The 20,592-nt window shown below is 40.2% G+C and overlaps 1 protein-coding gene across 10 annotated transcripts in view; it reads left to right on the top strand.

Moving 5' to 3' along the window:
* The window catches only part of MGAT1 (alpha-1,3-mannosyl-glycoprotein 2-beta-N-acetylglucosaminyltransferase), a 39,917-nt gene extending 19,748 nt beyond the window's left edge, over positions 1-20,169 (top strand). For 4 of the 10 annotated variants that reach the window (XM_034421680.3, XM_034421686.3, XM_087883854.1 and 1 more), the window contains one exon: positions 15,630-20,169. In XM_034421680.3, the coding sequence (XP_034277571.1) occupies positions 15,704-17,044 (1,341 nt within the window). In that variant the 5' untranslated portion in view covers positions 15,630-15,703 and the 3' untranslated portion in view covers positions 17,045-20,169. Of the gene's footprint in view, positions 1-287; positions 409-7,284; positions 9,493-15,629 lie in introns of those variants that run through there. The other 6 variants (XM_034421681.3, XM_087883850.1, XM_087883852.1 and 3 more) reach the window with 4 other exon arrangements.
* Positions 20,170-20,592: the final 423 nt, after the last annotated feature.

Below are 20,592 nucleotides of genomic sequence, written 5' to 3'. Positions count from 1 at the left end.
TGTTGAATGTGGCTTTGTGTTAATTGAAACAAATCACAGGACTTTAAAAGTTTGGGAACGCGTGCATGATCTTGGAAAAACTGACTGCAGGAGTTTATATTCAGGTGTGGACTTGGATTGCTATATAGCATATACAGTACATATACCTTTCTCCCCCCCCCCCTTTAAAATAGTATAATTTCCTAGCAGTGCTCTGTAAATTGTGGACGTTGTATCCCTGCTACTTTTGTATGATCATTGAGAACTTGGATAGTTTCTTTAATAAAATTGTGCTTTTGTCACATCAGTCCTCTCGGTTCCATTGGTGTAGGGTGATGAGAACGGAAATCCAGTACAGATAGTCCTCGAAGTTGGCAAGCGGCCCAATTTTGATCACATGACCTTGGAGATGCTGCCACTGTTGTAAGTGTAAGTACTGGTCATAAGTCCCTTCGATGTAACTTCAAACAGTCACTAAACAAATGGTTGTAAGCTGAGGACTAGCTGTACCTTCCATTAGGAGTAATAAAATTAGATAATGTGTTCTTTTCAATAAATCTAGAGAAAAGTTTTATTCTTTGAAGGTGACATTTATTTATAAGAATATTTGCAAAAAAAGAACAGTTCAAGATACTTACAAGCTGACTGAAGATAAAGCTAAATCATAAATTTAGCTATAATAATTATTTTTTTAAATGTATTGTGAGCCGCCCTGAGTCTTCGGAGAGGGGCGGCATATAAATTTAATTAATTAAATTAAATTAAATTAAATGGTCACTGATTTTTCATTCCAGCTTTGCTTCTCCCTGCTAGTGTGAAGTGCTAAACCAGGGAAATCAAACTCAAGGCCCGCAGGCTAGATCCAGCCTGGAGGATGCTTAGATCTGGCCCGCCAGCGAAAATGGGCTCCCAGTTTCCGTTTTCAGCTGGGACAGCCTCCTGCAACCCTTGCCAGTGAAAATGGAGCTCGGGAACCCGTTTTCCTTGGCAGAGGCACTGCAGGCCACCACATGCGCCCCTGATATGAGTGACATCAAGCTGGCCACGCCCACCCTGGCCACACCCACCCCTGCCCCTCAAGGTCAAGCACAACTCTGATGCGGCCCTCAATGAAATCGAGTTTTGACACCTCTGTGCTAAACAGACTTGGCGAGCTCTGCTCAGTGCATTGTTATAAGTTATTTATGAGAATTGAAAATGCTTCTTTGCTAAGAGAGAAGCAAGCTAGAGGTCCAATGTGCATATAGCCCAAAATAAGATATGGGTACGATTTTGCTTACTTACACCCGTGACAGACAAAAGTCCAGCAGGAAATATTTGGCATTATCACATGCTGTGTATTTATAATTAATCTCTCTACTTTTTGGCCCAATGTAATGTGTACTAAAGGATATATTCTTTGAAGCTGTGCCATAATTGCAACAAATTTGTGGCGCCTTCTGGGCACTATTCATGTGTGTAGAAATATAACTAGAACTCAAGGTTAAAGGGCAACTCATGTCCATAGGCTGTATTGCTAATCTACTTTGGGATAACTTGCTGATAGTTGCTATTTACTTTTTGCCACTACAATGTTTGCTGAACCTCACTGCACCATTTTGGGGCAACTGAAATTTTGTAAGTTTTGGTGCTTTTTGGTCTTCCTTCCAGATTGAAGAATTGTGGTTAGGGGAACACATCTGTTTTCTCTCAGTCCCCCCACCCCACCCCCATTTCTTTCCTGGACAGCAGAGTAGAAAGCAAGATTGGGTTCCTGTGAATATAAAACAGGATGGAAGAGGGTGTTTCCATCAAATTTAAGCTGAGGCTGCAGCTGCACCGAATTCCTGAATAGCCCAGATTAGTTTATTTAGCTCCAGTACAGTATGAAAACACATTTTATTTTCTCTGGGTAGGACAGTTTGGACTTGATTTAGAATTTGCTGAACAACTTTTTAAAAAAATATGTCTGAAGCATCCCCTACCCAATTTTATTCCTGTCAAAGATATTAATATTGTTAATCTATTTGAGAGGTGCTATCCTCAGTATCTCATATATCTTCAGCTCTCTGTTTACACATGGCCTTTATAATCCCAGTCAAGGATAAAGGGAGTTGTTATCTAGGTGGAGCTACAAAATAAACTTAAGAGAATTTGAGTTTGATTAACCTTGTGCTTTCCAATTTGCTGAATTAGCTATTTATTTTATTAGATTTAAATCCCTAGAAACATGGAGGAAATATATTCAGATCCTCCGTAAATGTAATGAGAAGATCCAAACCCAGTTCAGAATAGCTCCTTAACTTTCATAGAGTTTAATTCCAATGGAAGCAAAGTGTGATATTAGAACCGATTGCTTATTTATTTATTAGAGCAACATTCATTTCAGGTGCCAAGGTACAATACATAACGTTCAATTTCCTTTTTCTCTTTCCTGCTACAACGTTCCTGTGAGGTCTGTTGAAATGATAGACAGTGACTAATTGGTCCAAAATTACCCACTGAGTTTTGTGGCTGAGAGTGGGGTTGAGCCCGATTCCTCAACTATAACCAATACCTTGATCAACATATCCCGTTTTTTTTCTTAATTACTTGAATTTCATCCCCGCATTCTATAATTGTAAGGGCTGGAATCTTAATTGTTTAGAACTGTGATATCAGTCTAAGATAATGTTTCATGAACCTATTTGTTGGAGTACTGATAATAGTTTTTTTATATATAACGGGAGAAAATTGGGATACCCATAATTCCTCTTCCTAGAACACTGGAAACAACAAATAGGATGCCGTTTTCCTGCCTGGTACTAAGTTGCTCTGTCAGTACAGTTGTTTCTTGGATCTGTGACCCTCCTGGGATCATTAGGATTGCCATGAATTGGGACCATGCTGTGGTGAATCTTGAAGGAGGTGGGAGTGCACCCCCTCCTCAAGAGGCTGTCTCTGCACCCAAGGGTTTTATCCTTGTGTTTCCTAAAAAGGGAAGATTGTCTAGTGGTTAAGGCACCAGGCTAGAAACCTGTGAGCTCTAGTCCCCCTTTAGGCATGAAGGCAGGGTGACTTTGGGCCAATCATTCTCTCTCAACCCAATTCAATTCACAGGGTTGTTGCTATGGGGAAAATAGGAGGAGGAAGGAGTATTAGAAACATCACCACCTTGAGTTATTTATAAAGATAATAAAGGCAGGATTTTTTTTACAAATGTCCAGGATCCTGGAGGGAGTAGATTATCTGCCTGGAGAATTGTTTCAGTTGGGCTTCAGATCAACTTTAGCATGGAGATAACCAAGATGGAGGTGGTGCATCTGTTCTCATGCGCCATGGTTTTTGGGTGGTTTTCATTATTATCAACAATGTCACTATCTTGTTCTCTATTTTTTTGGTATGTGTGTTTCTATTTTTCTCTATACTATACTTCTTTTGTCTTGTTTTATGGTGAGCTGAATTGGGGCAGGGCCTAAATTTGAATAAATAAATAAATAAATCTGTAAATTGTCACACTGTTCAGACTAAATCCATCTCGAAGTATGTTTGAGATTAAAATAGAGTTATCTCAAGGTGGAAGTGCATATGTATGTATGTATACATGCATGTTTTAATATATACAATAATAATTATTCGGAATTCTTCATGTTTTTGAGGGAAGTATGTTTACTAGATAGGTACTGAAGCAAATGCTATATTTAAAACAAAATAATTATGAATCAGAAGAGCAAAAGACTTTGAGAAATTGACCTGATTTTCCTTCCTGAGGCTTCAAGCTGGAACCAGATGAAACCGGGAGAACCCAGGATCTGTTGACCTCCTTTCCTTTTCAAATAAGGTTAGAGTTCAGTGGTAGGCAATCAAACTTGTTTAGCTGCCAGAAACTTTCCTCTGACAGTTTGATAAATGCTCCTGATATTCTAGTAGCTATTAGTCTAGCAGTGTTTCTCAACCTCAGCAATTTTAAGTAGTGTTGACTTCAACTCCCAGAATTAACCAGCCAACATGGTTAAACCAACATCTTAAAGTTGCTGAGGCTGAAAAAACACTGGTTTGGTGGTAAGACCCAAAAAACATGAGTTACTGACTTCTCCTAGATGGATTTGTCTGGCCTTTCATTTCTCAGGAATTCACAAAGGCTTGGTTCCTTTATTTAATCATGTTTTAATACCCAGAACCAGCGGTGAAATCCAGCAGATTGTGACAGGTTCTGGAGAATCGGTAGCGGAAATTTTGAGAAATTCGGAGAACCGGCAAATACCACCTCTGGCTGGCCCCAGAGTGGGGTGGGAATGGAGATTTTGCAATATCCTTCCCCCAGGAGTGGAGAGGGAATGGGGATTTTGCAATATCCTTCCCCTGTCACGCCCACCAAGCCACGCCCACAGAACTGGTAGGGAAAAAAATTGAATTTCACCCCTGCCCAGAACTGTCCTTTTCCTAGAGAGAAAAAACCTCCCATTTGTTTAAACTCTGCTAAGTCAACTTCTGTGCAACACACACACACCACACCCCAAATTATTGAATGTCAGAGATGAATACCTAAGACACTCTTCACTGTACAGTATTTGTCCTCTGTTGCTTGGGATTGTGGTTTACACGATTGCTAAATGATTTTATTGTGATCATGTACTCTCTGTCTAGTCTGGCTGTGAGGGAAAATGGAATTTTATTTACCAATGGATTTTAAACATCTGATGGTCTTCAAATTGGAACTCCACAGAGGCATACGTGAAAATTCTTTGTTGAGCCTCACTGAATTGATACTTGCATCTTACAAGTTCAGACAATGAGCATTTGGAAAGTTTTTCTCTTAATGAGGGTGTGTGTTAACATGATGCCACATTTAAGTACATGTTTTTCTTCAGTTCACTCATGTCAATTTCCAGGACAAGTCCCCACAGTTTTCTTGGATTTTCAGAAATGGTTTGTCATTGCCTCCTTCCTAGGACTGAGAGAGAGTGACTGGCTGCCCCAAATTCACCCAGCTGGTTTTGTGTATAAATGAGAGTAGAATGCACAGTCTCTTAGTTTCTAGTCTGGTTCCTTCACCTCTGCCCAAACTGCTTATCTTAGGTTAATTTATTCAGCTGCAAAAGGCAGAATCCTGCATTCTGAATAAGGTAAAGGTAAAGGTATCCCTCACACGTATGTGCTAGTTGTTCCCAACTCTAGGGGGTGGTACTCATCTCCGTTTCAAAGCCGAAGAGCCAGCCCGAAGACGTCTCCATGGTCATGTGGCTGGCATGACTAAATGCCAAAGGCGCATGGAACGCTGTTACCTTCCCACCAAAGTGGTCCCTATTTTTCTACTGCATTTTTTACATGCTTTCGAATTGCTAGGTTGGCAGAAGCTGAGACAAGTAATGGGAGCTCACCCTGTTACACGGCTCTAGGGATTCGAACCACTGAACTGCTGACCTTTCGATCAACAAGCTCAGCATCTTAGCCACTGAGCCACTGCATCCCGGCTGAATAAAGTTTGCCAATAAAGTTTATTAACTTAGCACCCTGGTATTAGTAGACATTCTTAGGGTCAAGTACATAAAACAGATGTAATTTTGTTGCTATTTATTTTTGTATTGGGGCATATGTGTTTTTACATTCGTTTTTAAATTTTTTAAATTTTTGTGAAGATGTGTTTTTTTTTAAAAAAAATGGCTTCATAGAAAAAAACAGTGTTCTGCTCTCTGCATATTTGAGAAATTCAAGTTATTTTGCTTTGCCTTGAAATATAAATCAACCAATTTAACGATCACCCTTGATTTCCCCCAAAATATAAAAATATCTTCCTGCCTCTTGTTTCTGAAGAACCGATAATGATTATAGTGCAATTTATAGGATGGATGGGCTAATAAACAATTAGAGTTCATTGTGAGACAAACAACAGTTCCTGCCTGAAATCTGAGTCTGCCTTCAATTAGTAAATAATCTATCTTGGTTTTAAAACTGTCTTCTTCAAGTCAGAAGTCTTCCACTTAGAAGGTTCTGAAGCTTCGAGGTAGACTAACTAAAGCTATGCTTTGCTCCTTCATATCACCAGGATCTTACTTAATGTACTCTAGAGGACCATTCTCTAGAGAATCAACCACTGTTCTGTTTTGCTCTGGGACTGAGATAATCAGCCTGGTGTCATCCAGGAATTGTTAATTTCAGCTCTCGTAAATCTCAGCCAAAATGGCCAGCAGAAACATGTAGTTAGGAGTTCAAAGTCAAAAGAAAAAGTGAGAGTGAGACAACATTCTGTCTTCTTTTGTGAACAGACCTGTACTGTGGTTGGAAAGTACAGGTAATTCTCAACTGACAACTGAAAGTGTGACTGGAATTTCAGTCATAAATTACGGCAGTCATAAGTTGAGGCATCCGTATAACCAGGCCGATTTTATGACCATTTGTTAAGCAAATCACATAAGTCTGAATCCATTCTCCCTTATGGGCATTGTTTGCCAGAAGCCAGCAAAAAAAAAAAATAAATCACAAATATCTGTCATGTGACCATGTGGCACTACAGCTTGTCATAAAGTGAGCCAGTTGCCAAGTGCCTGAAACGTAACTATCAGACGTAGAATCACAGCATTTTACAACAGCAGGAAGATGTTTACATGCCATAAAGCACCCTTTCTGAGGCTATTGTGATTCCAAATGGTCATTAAATGACCAGTAGTAAGTCAAGGACTACTTGTAGTATATGTGTGCGAGAGAGTGAGAGAGAGAAAGGAATTATTTTGATTTGTAAATCTCAGTTTCAGAGGAATGCCTAATGGAATTAAGTTTTATTAAAGTAAAAACTTGGGTTTGTTCCTAAGCGCAATTGTCTCACATTCTGTAAATTAACTATCTTTATAGCCATCCACTATGGGCAAAACTTTATTGAGTGAAACATAATAAGAAATTGAAACCCAAAGATGCTTTTTCAAGAGGCAACTGGACTTTCTGGTTTTTTTCTTCAGCTCTGACTGGATAGTGGGGAATGGAAGGATTCAGTCAGAGCTGAAGAAGCTTCTTGGATGAGAAGCGAAACGTCTTCAAAGAAAAACAAGAAACTCCAGTTGCTTCTCGAAAAAGCACTTTTGAGACAACCATGACCTGGATGACTTGAGAATCTCCATAGACAAGAAATTGAAACATAATAAAAGGTTTCGGGTAGGCGGAACATTCTGGAAAGGCAATGCTAATACTGAAGTTCTCTTTGTCAGCACATCCTAATCTTTATTTTGCAAGGCAAATACAAAAATCTAGTTTCCTGTTCTGAAAAGGAACTGAACTTTGTTTTTATTAGAGGAAAAACAGTTTTGTTGATGATTAAAAAAAAAGAAGACTAGTCTCAGTTACTTGCTGCTGCTTGGATAAATTTCAGTTGATTTAAGAGGAGGAAAAATAAGAGACTGATTCACTTGGACCTTTTCCCCCAATTAGTAAACTACTATCTAGGAAACTGTTCTTCTGCTTTAAAAGATAAAATAGTAAAACCCTTTGATAAGAAGACTGCATATGGATGATCCTGATGGGATTAGCACTCCCCATCCTTGCTGACAGAAAAGGCAGGCTGTGGGCCCCTTGGTCAAGGAATTTTGGCTATCAGGGTCCAGGATACTGCTGAAAATCACTGGCAAAATTGCCAATTTTTATAACTATTATTGGTTGTTTCTCTTTTAAAAGGGTAGAAATGAAAAGAGAGCTGTGGAAGGTGAGTTTACCATTAGCATCCTTTGAAAAATGTTTTAATGATTAATTTACTCCAAAACAGCCTGAAATTGTGCAGCCAGTAATTTATCCATGAGCTTCCATGCTCTACTGGAATCTGGCTCTCCCCATTGCTTTCCCTCTTGCACCCTAAAAAGCTGCAGATGGCTTGTATCAGAGGTATTTGGAAAATGCAGTCAGCCTTGGTGAATTTACCATGTCAAGTGCAGAGTTGGGATTTCTCAGAAAATCTGATTGGAATTAGACAAGTGGGTAAAAGATGGCAGCCAAGACATTTCTTGAGCCAAGTGAACAAACTACTCGCATCCTATGCAGAATCCATAACCCTCCTGATGAACTGAAGTTCCTACTAACTTTAATCAGTGTAACCGTTAGTGAGGAAGTTTGGAATTGTCGTTTCAGCTGCATTTGAGAGACTACAGGTTAACTAACACATACACTGGGATAATTAAACTTCCATGGTTTTTAAAAACTGCCAGCACTGTTTCCCTTCATGTTGAGATAGGAAAGTGATGAAAACTAGCATAAGCCTTAAAGTAGTTAATATAACACATACACACTTCCAATGCCCTCCAAAATTCGATTCCATTCACTTCATCTTCTTGAAATACGTTTTCTGTTTTCAAGACTCCTTTGGTGAAGAGTTGAGTTCCACGTAAGAAATGGATTGCTTCTTATGTAACACCTAATGGGTGATTAACCCAAGCCTTTTGATGGGGAAACATACCTATACTTCATATTTTGGAGACAGATGCTGCAACTTAGGCCAATAACACAAAGCCTAAAAGTACAGAATGTTACCTTTTGAAAAATGCTGAAATCAGACAAGGCAAATCTTTGCCATTGAAATTACGTAGGTATGTCTGTATAGGAATGCACTGTTATATAAAGAAGTACTTTGCTACAAAGTCGTGTCTGTGCTTCAGAATACTGTACATATTTTGCTCTGCTGTAAGCACTTTTCTTTGCGGTATGTCTCAAAAATTTCAGTGTGTATTAAAGAAATAGTGGCATTATGATCCCGGAAAAACAATTTTGAAATGAGCAATAATTCTTCAGTAGAACATTGTTGAAAACTTTAGATCAGTGGTTCCCAACCTTTTTTTGGCCGTGCCCCACCTAAGCATCTCTAAAATTCTGATGTGACATATAATTCTTACTTTACTCAAAAAGTGAACTCTACTCATCGGAGGAAGCCTAAAAGGCTATTAACTTGGTTTAAACAAGGTTCAAATTGCCCCCACTAAAAATCAAATTGCCCCCCTGTGGGGAGTGGGCCCTACGTTGGGGAACCACCGCTTTAGACGTTTGGTAGCCTTATAGAGTTCATTCATATTATAAGAATGAGGACCATTTTTTTGTTAAAAGCAACTTCTGGGAATGTCCCAGAATGTCAGAGAAATCACCCTAGTTCTGTTTCTCTCCCTCCTCCCGCTCTGCTCTTTCAAAGTGTAGTCATATTGATAATACTATAACAGCTTTTCTCATGTAATGTAATTCAAATATGTGGGTCTAAAGTAACCAGAAAGTTGTCAGAGAACCAGTTTTGTGTAATAGTTAAGGCACTTGGCTAGAGACCAAGAATTCTGCACCCGTCTTACGCACAAAGCTAGCTGGATGACTTTGGGCCAGTCCCTTTCTCTCAGCCCTAGGAAGCAGACATTGGCTACTTCTGAAACCTTGCCAGGAAAACTGAAGAGACCTCTCACCCCAATTGGACTAGCCTGCTCCACTCCAGCAGAAGTCTACTACGGATCCCGTCTGTTAAGCAATCCCGGCAGACAGGGTCAAGGAGAAGAGCTTTTTCCACTGTGGCCCCCATTCCTATGGAAATCTCTACCACCGGAGGTGAGAACTGCTCCCACCATTTTGAATTTCCAGGAGGGTATTAAAATTTGGGTTTGCCAGTTGCCTTGTGGCCCAGGCGGAGGAGGAGGTGGCATTCACCACTGGACTTGGTTGACTGGGTAAGAAGACCTTTTTTAAAAAAAACCCACCAGAAATCCTGATCTGGATTGGATGTGCTAGCTGAGATTACCGTAAACTACTTTGTCTGGAGAAAATTAGACTGCAGGAGGCTGCAGTTCAATTTACACTCTTGTTCATTTTACTTTTTATTTATTACATGTTGTGCCTTAAGATATGGTTGCACTTCAGTTCCCAATAGAGCAAATCAAATATGGCATTGGTGTGGGGCTGTTCTCTTTCCATTCAACACACTTGTTTCATATCCCACAAAGAGTGCTAGGTAATAGCTAGATCATACCTTATATATCAAGTAGGAATATTTTCATTTGTTTTTAAAAAGTGCAGTCAAGTACCACAGCACCTGCAAACCTGCGATGTTAATTATAGGGAGTCTCCCAAAAGACTTGATGCAGTGCTGGAACTTTTGCTGAAGGGGAATTAGGAAGACTACTGATCCAGCTGCTAAGCAGCAGAGGCCACAGCAGAGTTAAGACGATCAGGGATTTGTTTTGAAGACTGAGTCTATAGAGTCAAGTGATTACTTGTTAAGTTTATATCCCATTTTTTCCCTTACATAACATTCTCTTCAGTTTTTCTTGAAATAATCCTGCTTTGAGGTAAATTAGGCACAGAGAGAGCTTGATTCACTCAAAGTCACAAATTGAAGAGGGATGTGAACCAGATATCACTTGCCACAGTAAATTTGGCATAAATGATGTCACAGGAAATTGAAATGTCAGGCAAACCATTTTATATTGCCTAATTCTTACCGCATCATACATCACAGTGATCCCAGTCTTACATTTAGGTTTCCATGCTGATATTATCAGGAACTTCCTCCATGCATGTCTGATCAGCCCACGTTATTTATAAAAGTGTGTTAGCTATCTTGCCATCCTTCTCATTAAAACAGGGACTTAGTCAGTTAACAACACTCCCCATTATTATTGCAGACCCCCCCCCCAACAGTTTGTTCAGTTTGTTTTTATAGCAGAAGATTAAATCTAGACCATGGAATTATCTCGCCTTTGGTTCCCCTCTACTGATGGAGAAGAGCCAATTCAAAAGCTGAGAGTTGACAGATTCATTATACCAGCTTTTATGTTTGTGTTCTTCCACAAATGCATAATCATCACTACATCTGTGTGTGTGAGAGAGAGGGGGGGGGAGGAGAGAGAATGAGTGAGAAGGACATGCTCCACATTTTGTGAATATAATTTAACAATACATTAATATTTTTGCCCTTAATTTCTTTCCAAGAATGTAATTCCCCATAGTAATATCTAGCAATATTTAGCAAAAAACAAAACAAAAACACAATCACCAGAGGATATGCACTAACTCTACTTACGTTGATTACATCTCTAGCATGTACAATAATAATAACCAAACTTTCTGGAAACATCTGAGTCCAATAATCCCCCTCCCCTCCCTCCCCCCTGGCAGCTCCTCTGTTCTAATTGAATTGTGTCCAGGTAGGTGATGGTGTTTCTTAGTCTACTAATGCCAGTCAGGCATTATATATCATTTCATTTGCGTCAGAGCTCAGATTCCTGCCTGGTTACGTCATTTGACTTAAAAACATCATTTCCAACACTAAAAACGAAGCCTTGGTATATAATTTCAATAGGCTCAAGGAATATACTTCAGTCTTTTCCCCATAAGCAGGAGATATAGCTGCTCCGGGTATAGATAGTTCTTGACTTACAACCACAACTGAGTTGAAAATTTCAGTTGCTAAACAAGACAGTTTGACAAACTGTCATAAGTCACTTTTTACAGTGCCATTGTAACATCAAATGGTCACTAAATGAATTGTTGTAAGTCAAGGACTACCTGTATGACTTCTAACTGATAATCAGTTGTTTCTTAACTGTTTATCTTCTGAGTTCAATGTCAACCAATTGATATGTTCCTGAATGTAGAATCTGTTGAAATTAAAGTACAACATTAAATGAGCTATGCATTATAATGCCATCCTGAATATTTCCTGTTTTATTCCTTGATGGTGCTGCTACAGAGGAGCCCCCAATTGCTTAAGAAAGAAATGTTCCTTAAATATGCAATTGTCCCAGAAACATAGAAAATTGACAGCAAAAAAAGACCTACTGGTACATCAAGTCTACCCTTTGAGGGGTTTTTTGTTTTGTTTTGTTTTCAATTTATTATTTTAATATTTTATTTATTTTTATGTATTATTGCAACAACGGCCCCAACCATTCTCTTTTCTTACGAAGCCAAGTTGAGGGGAGGTTTTGTGACTCTGAGAGGAGAGCTGTTCATACTTTGTTCCTCCAAAAGAAGGAATTGTATTTCCAAATAAATTATGCAGAGGGAATGCACGTAATGACTCAAACCCTTTTATTAGTATGAAGTCAAGTCTTTAAGGTTTTGTGGAGGTAAAAACATGATGAAAATGATATGTTAAGAAGAGTAAAAGATTCTGGTGATATAATTCAGAAAAGATATGTGAGCATCATCCCTATGCATATTACTTCTTCCTGTCCCCACTAACATAAAAGGCAGTACTGTTATTATTTACCCAGGGCAGAAAAAGGTTCATTTAATCTAAGGATTAGGCTGTCTTCCTCTCCAGACCTATCTATTTGGAAGGCCTACAAATTGGGGAAAAGAGATATTTTATCAAGGTATTTATCTCACCCTGCACTTCTGAAATGAAGGATATCTTTGTCTTCTTATCATTGGTTGGAGCCCAGCTTGGCACATAAGGAAGTGGATTTCCCTGCCTACCAATACAAGGATTGATAAATTTTTGTTCATTTTCTTCTTCTAAGTTTAATGGAGTTACAGCATCTATATGTCTAGTCACATCAGGGAAACTTGAAGCTTATTCTGTGATTATGTGAGAAAGGAAAGAAAAAGAGAAAGAAAGAAAGAGAGAGAGAGAGAGAAAGAAAGAAGAAAGAAAGAAAAAGAAAGAAAGAAAGCTTTTTAGTATAGGAAATCTAAACTCTGCAATACAATTTTTAAAAGAGTGGTTAGGTTAGTCTGTTGCAATACAATTAAGATAATATTTTCTGATTCTTATAAAGCCTAATTTTATAGATTAGAAATAAAACTTCGATGGGTTTTGTTTAGTTGGTTTTATCATTTGCATGCCACCTCTATCCAATATTCAAAGAAATACTGGGTGACTCATAGCATAATAAAAACAAATGAAAGGACAATGGAGCAATAACAAATAAAACAATATTCTAAGAGTTGCAAAAGCATTACATCACATTATAAAAACACATATGGGCTGTTACACAGCAATGAGCCAGCATGGAAATCAGAAGTTGGCTCAAATCACTCTTTTCCCCCCAAACATTCAACAAAGGAGTTGATGTCAGTTTGCAAGCTGCTCCATAGTGAGAGGACATTGTCTAAAAAGGCCTGTTTTCAAATCCCTACCCACTGACATCCTTGGAAGGGGATATCTACAACATGCCCCTTTGGCCTGCTCCTACTTCATGAGCAGATTCTAATTACTTACTTTTTAATTAATAAATTTAGAAACCATCTGACCCCAAATAGTTTTGGGCATTTAGAGCGGAGGGTCTTGAATATAACCTGGACCCCAGTAATAAACCAGTTTCTTGAATTCACCCGGAGACAAACCAGGAGCCAGTGCAGGTACTAAAAGCATTGGAATTACCATAGCTTTCATCTGTCAGCAGGTGGGCAGCAATATTTTGCACCAGGTATATCCAGGAGGAGCCCTATATAGACAACTGTAGTAGTCTAGGTCAGTGGTTGCTAAGCATTTTAGTCTCAGGATCCCTTTACATTCTTAAAATTGTTTGAGGACTTCAAGGAAGCTTGATTCCTATGTGTTATATCGATCAATATTTACTGTATTGGAAATTTAAACAGAGACATGTTTAAATATTTCTTTCAGAGGTGGGTTTCAGCAGGTTCTGACCAGTTCTGGAGAACCAGTAGCAGAAATTTTAAGTAGTTTGGAGAACTGGTAAATACCACCTCTGACTGGCCCCGCTCCCATCTATTCTCTACCTCAGCTGATCGGGAGGAAATGGGGATTTTGCAATAACCTTCACCTGGACTGGGGTGGGAATGGAGATTTTACAGTATCCTTCCCCTGCCACGCCCACCAAGCCATGTCACACCCACCAAGCCACGCCCACAGAACCAGTAATAAAAAAATTTGAATCTCACCACTGATTTCTTTATTTGACTTTGCAGTTCCCTTGAAAAGGTCTTGGGCTCCCAAGACCACCCTTTGAGAACTGCTTGTTGAGATGATAAGGGCTTGAGTTTCTGTTCAGTTTAATTGCTTATCCTGCAGTCTATTTTTTATGTTCCTGTTCAATAACAGCCATTTTAAACTTGGTGATGCTGTATATTGGGATATAAAAAATGCTGATTTTTCTATTTTGTCATTTCTTTTGTATATATATATATATTATTAAAACTTTTCAACAAGAATATAAAAAACTAGCTCAAACATAAAGGAAGGAAGAAGAAAAAAAAGAAAAAGCAGAGAAAAAGCAGAAAGTGCAAGAAAAGAAAAAATAGAAAATAAACAAAAATGATCTTAAGTCGCTTCTGATATTCTTCAGAGCAGTTACAAGTACAAATACATTTTAACCACTCTCTCCAAAGTTGTATCACATTCTTCTTTCTATAATCCGGCCTGTCTATAATTGTCAAAACCATAAATCACAAATTCATTTTTTATTCTCGGGTGAGATTTCCTGTTCTATTTTATGCAAGAGCTGTTTAAAATGAATGCAAGCATATAACTACTTCCTTGTTAACTTATGTGTGCTTTTAATACAATGCATGAAGTACTGTATGTTCTCTCTACTGACAAAAACTTACATTTAACAAAAGAGAAGCATGATTGGAGAATGACATTAACCATAATTAATGAATTGAATTGAATTGAAATAAATGAAATGTTATTCTCATTCTAGACTGATTCCACATAATTTACGGGGCAATTGTGGGCCTTTAGTCAATGTTGTATATCCTGATCTAGGCAGATTGGTTTTGCCTTCATAATGTAATTTTTGGTTTGTTTGTTTTATACCTCTGATCTAGGAATCAATGGTGGTGCCTGCTTACATACAGTTCTACTGTGAAAGGGAATTGCAGGCTCATATATGCCTTTGATTAGATTAAGAACCAAGTCCAAAAACCATTTGGGAACCATTTAGAGAGCAACTAATCTAACTCGGAGCAAAAATGCTTCTTTCAAAAAGACTTTTCAGCAAAATCTAATTTTATCTGATATTTAAAACAAATCATGAGAAACAATTCCATTTTAATAGATAGATAGATAGATAGATAGATAGATAGATAGATAGATAGATAGATAGGCAGGCAGGCAGGCAGGCAGGCAGGCAGACTGACTGTTATTGTCACTTTTCTGTGTATACAATGGCACACGTTAAAGTGAAATTCAGATGCCTGCTCTCAAAAGAAATATATATATATATATATATATATACACCCATACATACACACATATTGTATATATACATACACTCTGTCTGTCTGTCTGTCTGTCTGTCTGTCTATCTATCTATCTCAGTCCATTTTGAATACATGTGCTCAAAAACACATGTATTAGAAATATTAGTCCCAACTCACATATTCTGGGGTGTATCAATGTGAAAATCCAATTGCACAAAGGAGTATCAAAGCCTAAAAGGCCCAGTTTGTCTACTAAACGCTGAGGGGTGATTGTATTAAAAGCCAAACTAAAATCAACAAACGGCATTCACACATGGGAATTTCTTTCCTCTTAAGTGCGCCAAGCTCAGATGGAGAACAACAGAGGAAATAGCATCCTCTGTGGAGCGTTTCACCTGGTAAGCAAACTGAAGCGAGTCAAACGCTGGAGGGAGGCTGGATAGATTAAAATACTTTCATCAGCCTTTCGAAACGTTTCACCATGATAGACGTAAGTGCAGCCGGAAGATAATCAGAGTGTGAAGGAGGGGAAAGACAGATGAATCAATAATACTGTTTTATCCCTCGTTTTTCAGGTTGATGGTGGCAATTTGAAGCTCATCCGAGGGGTGGACATAAGAGGACAGAGTGCGGCCTATGCCTGTGAAGGATGCTGAAGAAAAGTAGCCTGATTGTCTGGGGCCTGGTGCTTTTTGTGGCCTGGAACGCCCTGATCCTTTTCTTCCTGTGGACTCGGCCACAATCTTTATCGGACCATAGCCGCTTAACTGAAGAGGTGATCCGACTGGCCCAGGATGCCGAGGTAGAATTAGAGCGCCAAAAGGAGCTTCTACATCAGATTTATCGCTATAGTTCACTCTGGAGCAAACGGAAGGCCAAAAACCTCCACCTGTCGGGTGCAGTGTCGGTCCAGCCTTCCACAGCTGCGTCCTTGCCCCATCACAATCAGATATCACCTGATGCCGTTTTGCCTGTGGTGGTGATTGCCTGTGACCGCAGCACAGTCCGCCGTTGTCTAGATAAACTATTGCATTACCGTCCCTCAAAGGAGCGATTCCCCATCATTGTAAGCCAGGACTGTGGACATGAGGAAACCGCTAAAGTCATTGCCTCCTATGGAGATTCTATCATGCACATCAAGCAGCCCAATTTAAGTGACATCCCTGTGCCTACCGACCATCGCAAGTTTCAGGGATACTACAAAATTGCTCGACACTATCGCTGGGCCTTGAGCCAAGTTTTCCGGACTTTCAAATACCAAGCAGCCATTGTAGTGGAAGACGACTTGGAAGTAGCTCCCGATTTCTTTGAATATTTTCAAGCGAGTTTCCCACTTCTACTGGCTGACCCAACCCTTTGGTGTATCTCTGCCTGGAACGATAACGGCAAGGAGCAGATGGTAGACGTTGCCCATCCCGAGCTTCTCTATCGTACTGATTTTTTCCCTGGTCTGGGCTGGCTTCTGCTCTCTGACTTGTGGGACGAGCTGGAACCCAAGTGGCCCAAGGCTTTCTGGGACGACTGGATGCGACAGCCTGAACAGCGGCAGGGCCGTTCGTGCATCAGGCCTGAAGTGTCACGCACAATGACTTTTGGCCGTAAAGGTGTGAGCCACGGTCAGTTCTTTGACCAATATCTGAAGTTCATCAAGCTCAATGACCGTTTTGTGCCTTTCACCCAGATGGACCTTTCTTACCTCAAGAAGAATAACTATGAACACTCATTCTTGGCCCAGGTCTATGATGCCCCTCAACTGCGTGTTGAAGAATTACAGGGGAACCAGCGCCGGGAGTTAGGTACTGTCCGAGTGCAGTATACCACTCGTGACTCTTTCAAGGCCTTTGCAAAAGCCTTGGGTGTTATGGATGACCTCAAATCAGGAGTGCCCCGTGCTGGGTATCAGGGCATTGTCAGCTTCCTTTACCGAGGCCGCCGTGTTTACCTGGCTCCTCCTCCTGACTGGACAGGCTATGACCCCAGCTGGAGTTAGCAGCTGATGATTTTTGAGCATGTTGGATCCCATCAGGGAAAAGGGTGCTTGGGTAGGGGTGGGGGTGGGGGGCAAAACTCTGTATTTTCTTCTCCTGTGTGGCATTCAAGGTGCATTCCAGGAATGAGGATTGTTTTGTGCACTTAATTTGGGGGAGGAGTTAATGGCAGGAGGAATGGGTTACGGGGTGGCGGGCGGTATTCCAAAGCCCCAACATCATAGATGAGAAGGAGCGTTCTGGGTTCTCTGTTCTCTCCCCAGTGCCCGCCTGCTTTCTTGACATTGCTGCCTGTCCACTGATTAGATCCTTGGTGGCTTGTCCAAATTGGTGCATGTTGAGGTCAAAGTGAATGCTAAACCAAAGCAGTGACCCACTGAAGTTTTCCCGGTTTCGTTGAGATACAGCAGGCCAGAGCAACTTGTGATCTCATGAGGCAGATGTAACTCCTCAGTCAAATAGTGTGTTTGGCCACAGACTTCATACATATCTTTAAATTCTAGCCAAGCAAAATGGGGAGGCTTGTTAAGTTGCCGAGAAACTATGACTCAAAACCGGCACACTGCATTCAACTTGATAGGTCACAGGTAAGCTGTAGGGAGAACATAAAAAGCTTTTCTCTCAGTTCTTGGCTGCTGCTTCACGTCTCACCTGGGCACCTGTAAGGTTTGGAAAGCAGGAAGCTCTTATGGATGATCATTGAATCCTCAAAAGGACCATCTTTATTGACCATATTGGCCATTTTTATGTTGATCTCTTAGATATCCTAATCCTTTAACCCTATTGAATGGGACAGTGGAGATACAATGTGCACAACGACAAACTTAATATGATTGTCACTCAGATGAGATGGAAAGGAAGGTCAGAGCCTCTTTTATTGCTTTTATTTGGGCACTAGGATAGAGTAGTCACAGAGCATGAACACGTGCTACCCTTTTTATAGCTCCATGCTGGGACTTGTTAACTTTAGCTTAAATGAAGTTTTGGATGGAGGTGGGCATTTTTCTTCTCATCCTCTTACCTGGTATTGAGATACATGAAGGTTTTGACTTTGCAGCCTTCTAGCCGGTGCCCGGTGTCAAATGGTCCTTTCTCTAAGCCACAACGGGAAATGATGGGCTGCAAGTGGGCCATTAAATTTGAAAGTGGCGCCTGGGGAGGAAGGCCCAAAGCTAGCTCTTTATGACGCATGAAGGAGCAGTCGGACCTTTCAGCCTCCCCTTGTAATCTGAAATGATGGAGGCTTCCGGTATATCTATTTAAGGGAAGCTGACCAATGGCTTGAGGTCGGTGCCATGTTCTCTTCCCAGGTTTATGAGGAGAACTTGCCCAAGGCTGCCTTAATTTCCCTGGTGTAGGAACTCCATCCAGATCTACGGCAGAGTGTGCTGGTGGCTCTGTTGCATTTCTTTTAATTACTGGGGTTTTTTTTTCCTGAATGGCCATATTGGAATTGGTCATTGCTACATATTTAGAACACTGGGCAGTAAAATAGAATGGAGGAAGGAGACTCCTTGAGGCATCGGAGCATCTCATGAAAGGACTTCTCCAAACAAGGAGTCCAGCCTTATTCAGTGGGGCAGAGTCCAATCTTCCCTATTCTTGCCTTTGGGAGTTGCCACTGAGCTGCTCCAGATGCCACTTTATGAGGCAGGCATGAGGAAGCGACTTCAGACCTCCTTTGGCCAAAATTTAGACCACACCAAAGGGTATTGCGTTGTTTGAATGCTTATTACTTTTTCTCTCTTTTATGCGTAAGACCACCTCCGTGATGAACGGAGGAAGGAAGATTGTGTTTTGGCATTCCACTTCAGTGAGGGGAGGTTTTCCCTTTATATATCTGCTCCTCTGGTTGGTGCAAGTGGGCAGGTAGGAGATGGTGCCTTGGGGAGACTGCTTTGAATGGTTTGATGCATCTGCTTACGTCCTGAGATTTTTCTTTTGGGGAAAAAAAGAAACGAATGCTGCAGAGGAAGAGGCTCTCTAAAAATAAAAATAAAAAAAAGACCGACTGTGATCTGCATCTGGAATGTTGATAATTTGGACATGTTCATACGTTGATTTCACTTTAATTCTCTGCAAGAGACTACCATTTAACGATTTTCTAGGTCAGGCTTCTCTTTGAAAAGAAATGTGTAAAGTAGGGCAGAAATGTGTATAGAACAGGAGTGGAAATGTCTCCACGGAGAGCAAAGATCTTTTGGCATGATGTTACTCACTTTTAACAACGTCCTGGATAGACATGCGGAAATGATCACTCAAGTCATCCGTTGACAATATGGTCCCCATCAGAACCATTGTACTCTACCTTATCTGGATGCGGAGGGTGTGTGAGGAGGAGAGAGAGGGTTGTAATGGAAAATCATTTTATTTTTTTTTTGGCAGGTTATTTAATCTCTAACTTTCAAGATTTGCTGGATCCTGGCTGAAGAATTGCCATTTTTAAAACTAGAAACAGCAAGAGAGCTGTTCTTACTTTTAGTATTATGTTCTGGGACTCAGCCTCGATGTCTCAGTTTGCAAGTTATATTGCCATCTCCTTTCAGTAGAAGGCAGCTACTGAACTTACAGAGGAAGGGAGGGGAAATGGAAATTTCTTTTCTTTTCGGGTTCCCTTCTCCTTTCATTTCTGTCCTCTGGTGCTCAGTCAGCCAATCAATCAGGGAAGTGAAAATAGGAGGATAGAGATACTACATCATGGTTTCCCCCCCCCCCCCAATCCTCAGTTCTGTGTAACTTAATCCACACCATCTGTAGCCCAAACTCTCTCCTTTGGCCTACTGTCTGTGTTCGTGTTTTGTCCTGGGTCACAGTGAAATGATCATATTTTCCATTCCAGTTTGTGATTTTGGTGAAACAATTGGAAAATGCTCAGCGGAGACCCCAGCAGAAAGGAAAACCCACCAGCAGCTACCATTTTTCTCCCTTTCTGTCCTGAGCTGCCTCCTGTTCCTGAAAATATCTCTGCTGAAAAATAAGTGTCACCACATCTGGATGTTTGAATCAAGGTTGTTTGATGGAGATACACTAATTTTATGTTGACAATTAATTAGTGAGAAGAGCTTAAAGAAGCAAAAAAAAAAAGTTATTTTCCACAATAAAATAAAAACCGTTCCTTTTCAGACAATCTGTGTAATTGATCTCATGCAGCAATTTATTGCATTGGTAATGTTTTAAGAGGAGACAGGGGCATAACATTGTCTCTTTAGAGGCCTACACCACCATTTGTTACTCTCCACTTGAACGAGGAAAAACTCCTGGCATCCAAAGTAGCATTTCTAGGCACGTCAAATATATATTTACATCAAATGAGATCAAGACCCTTTTCTCTGTTGTTCCAGAGTGCGGGACATGGGATAATGGGTTTAAGTTACAGGAAGACAAATTCCAGTTGTTTTTCACTCTTACGTTTTTTCTAGCTTTTTGATAGGGCTAACTAGTCAAAAGAAGCAATGGACAACCATCTCTTGAGGATGCTGTAGAGTTTGGGTTGCATTGAGCAGAGGGTTGGACACAATGGTCCAAGTGTTCTAGGTCTTCGATTTTACCT

This window comes from Pantherophis guttatus, chromosome 2, assembly GCF_059756535.1.
Source record: "Pantherophis guttatus breed Tessera chromosome 2, ASM5975653v1, whole genome shotgun sequence".
NCBI lineage: Eukaryota > Metazoa > Chordata > Lepidosauria > Squamata > Colubridae > Pantherophis > Pantherophis guttatus.
The sequence above is the reverse complement of the archived record's forward strand: the minus strand, read 5'-3'. Positions and strand labels throughout refer to the sequence as shown.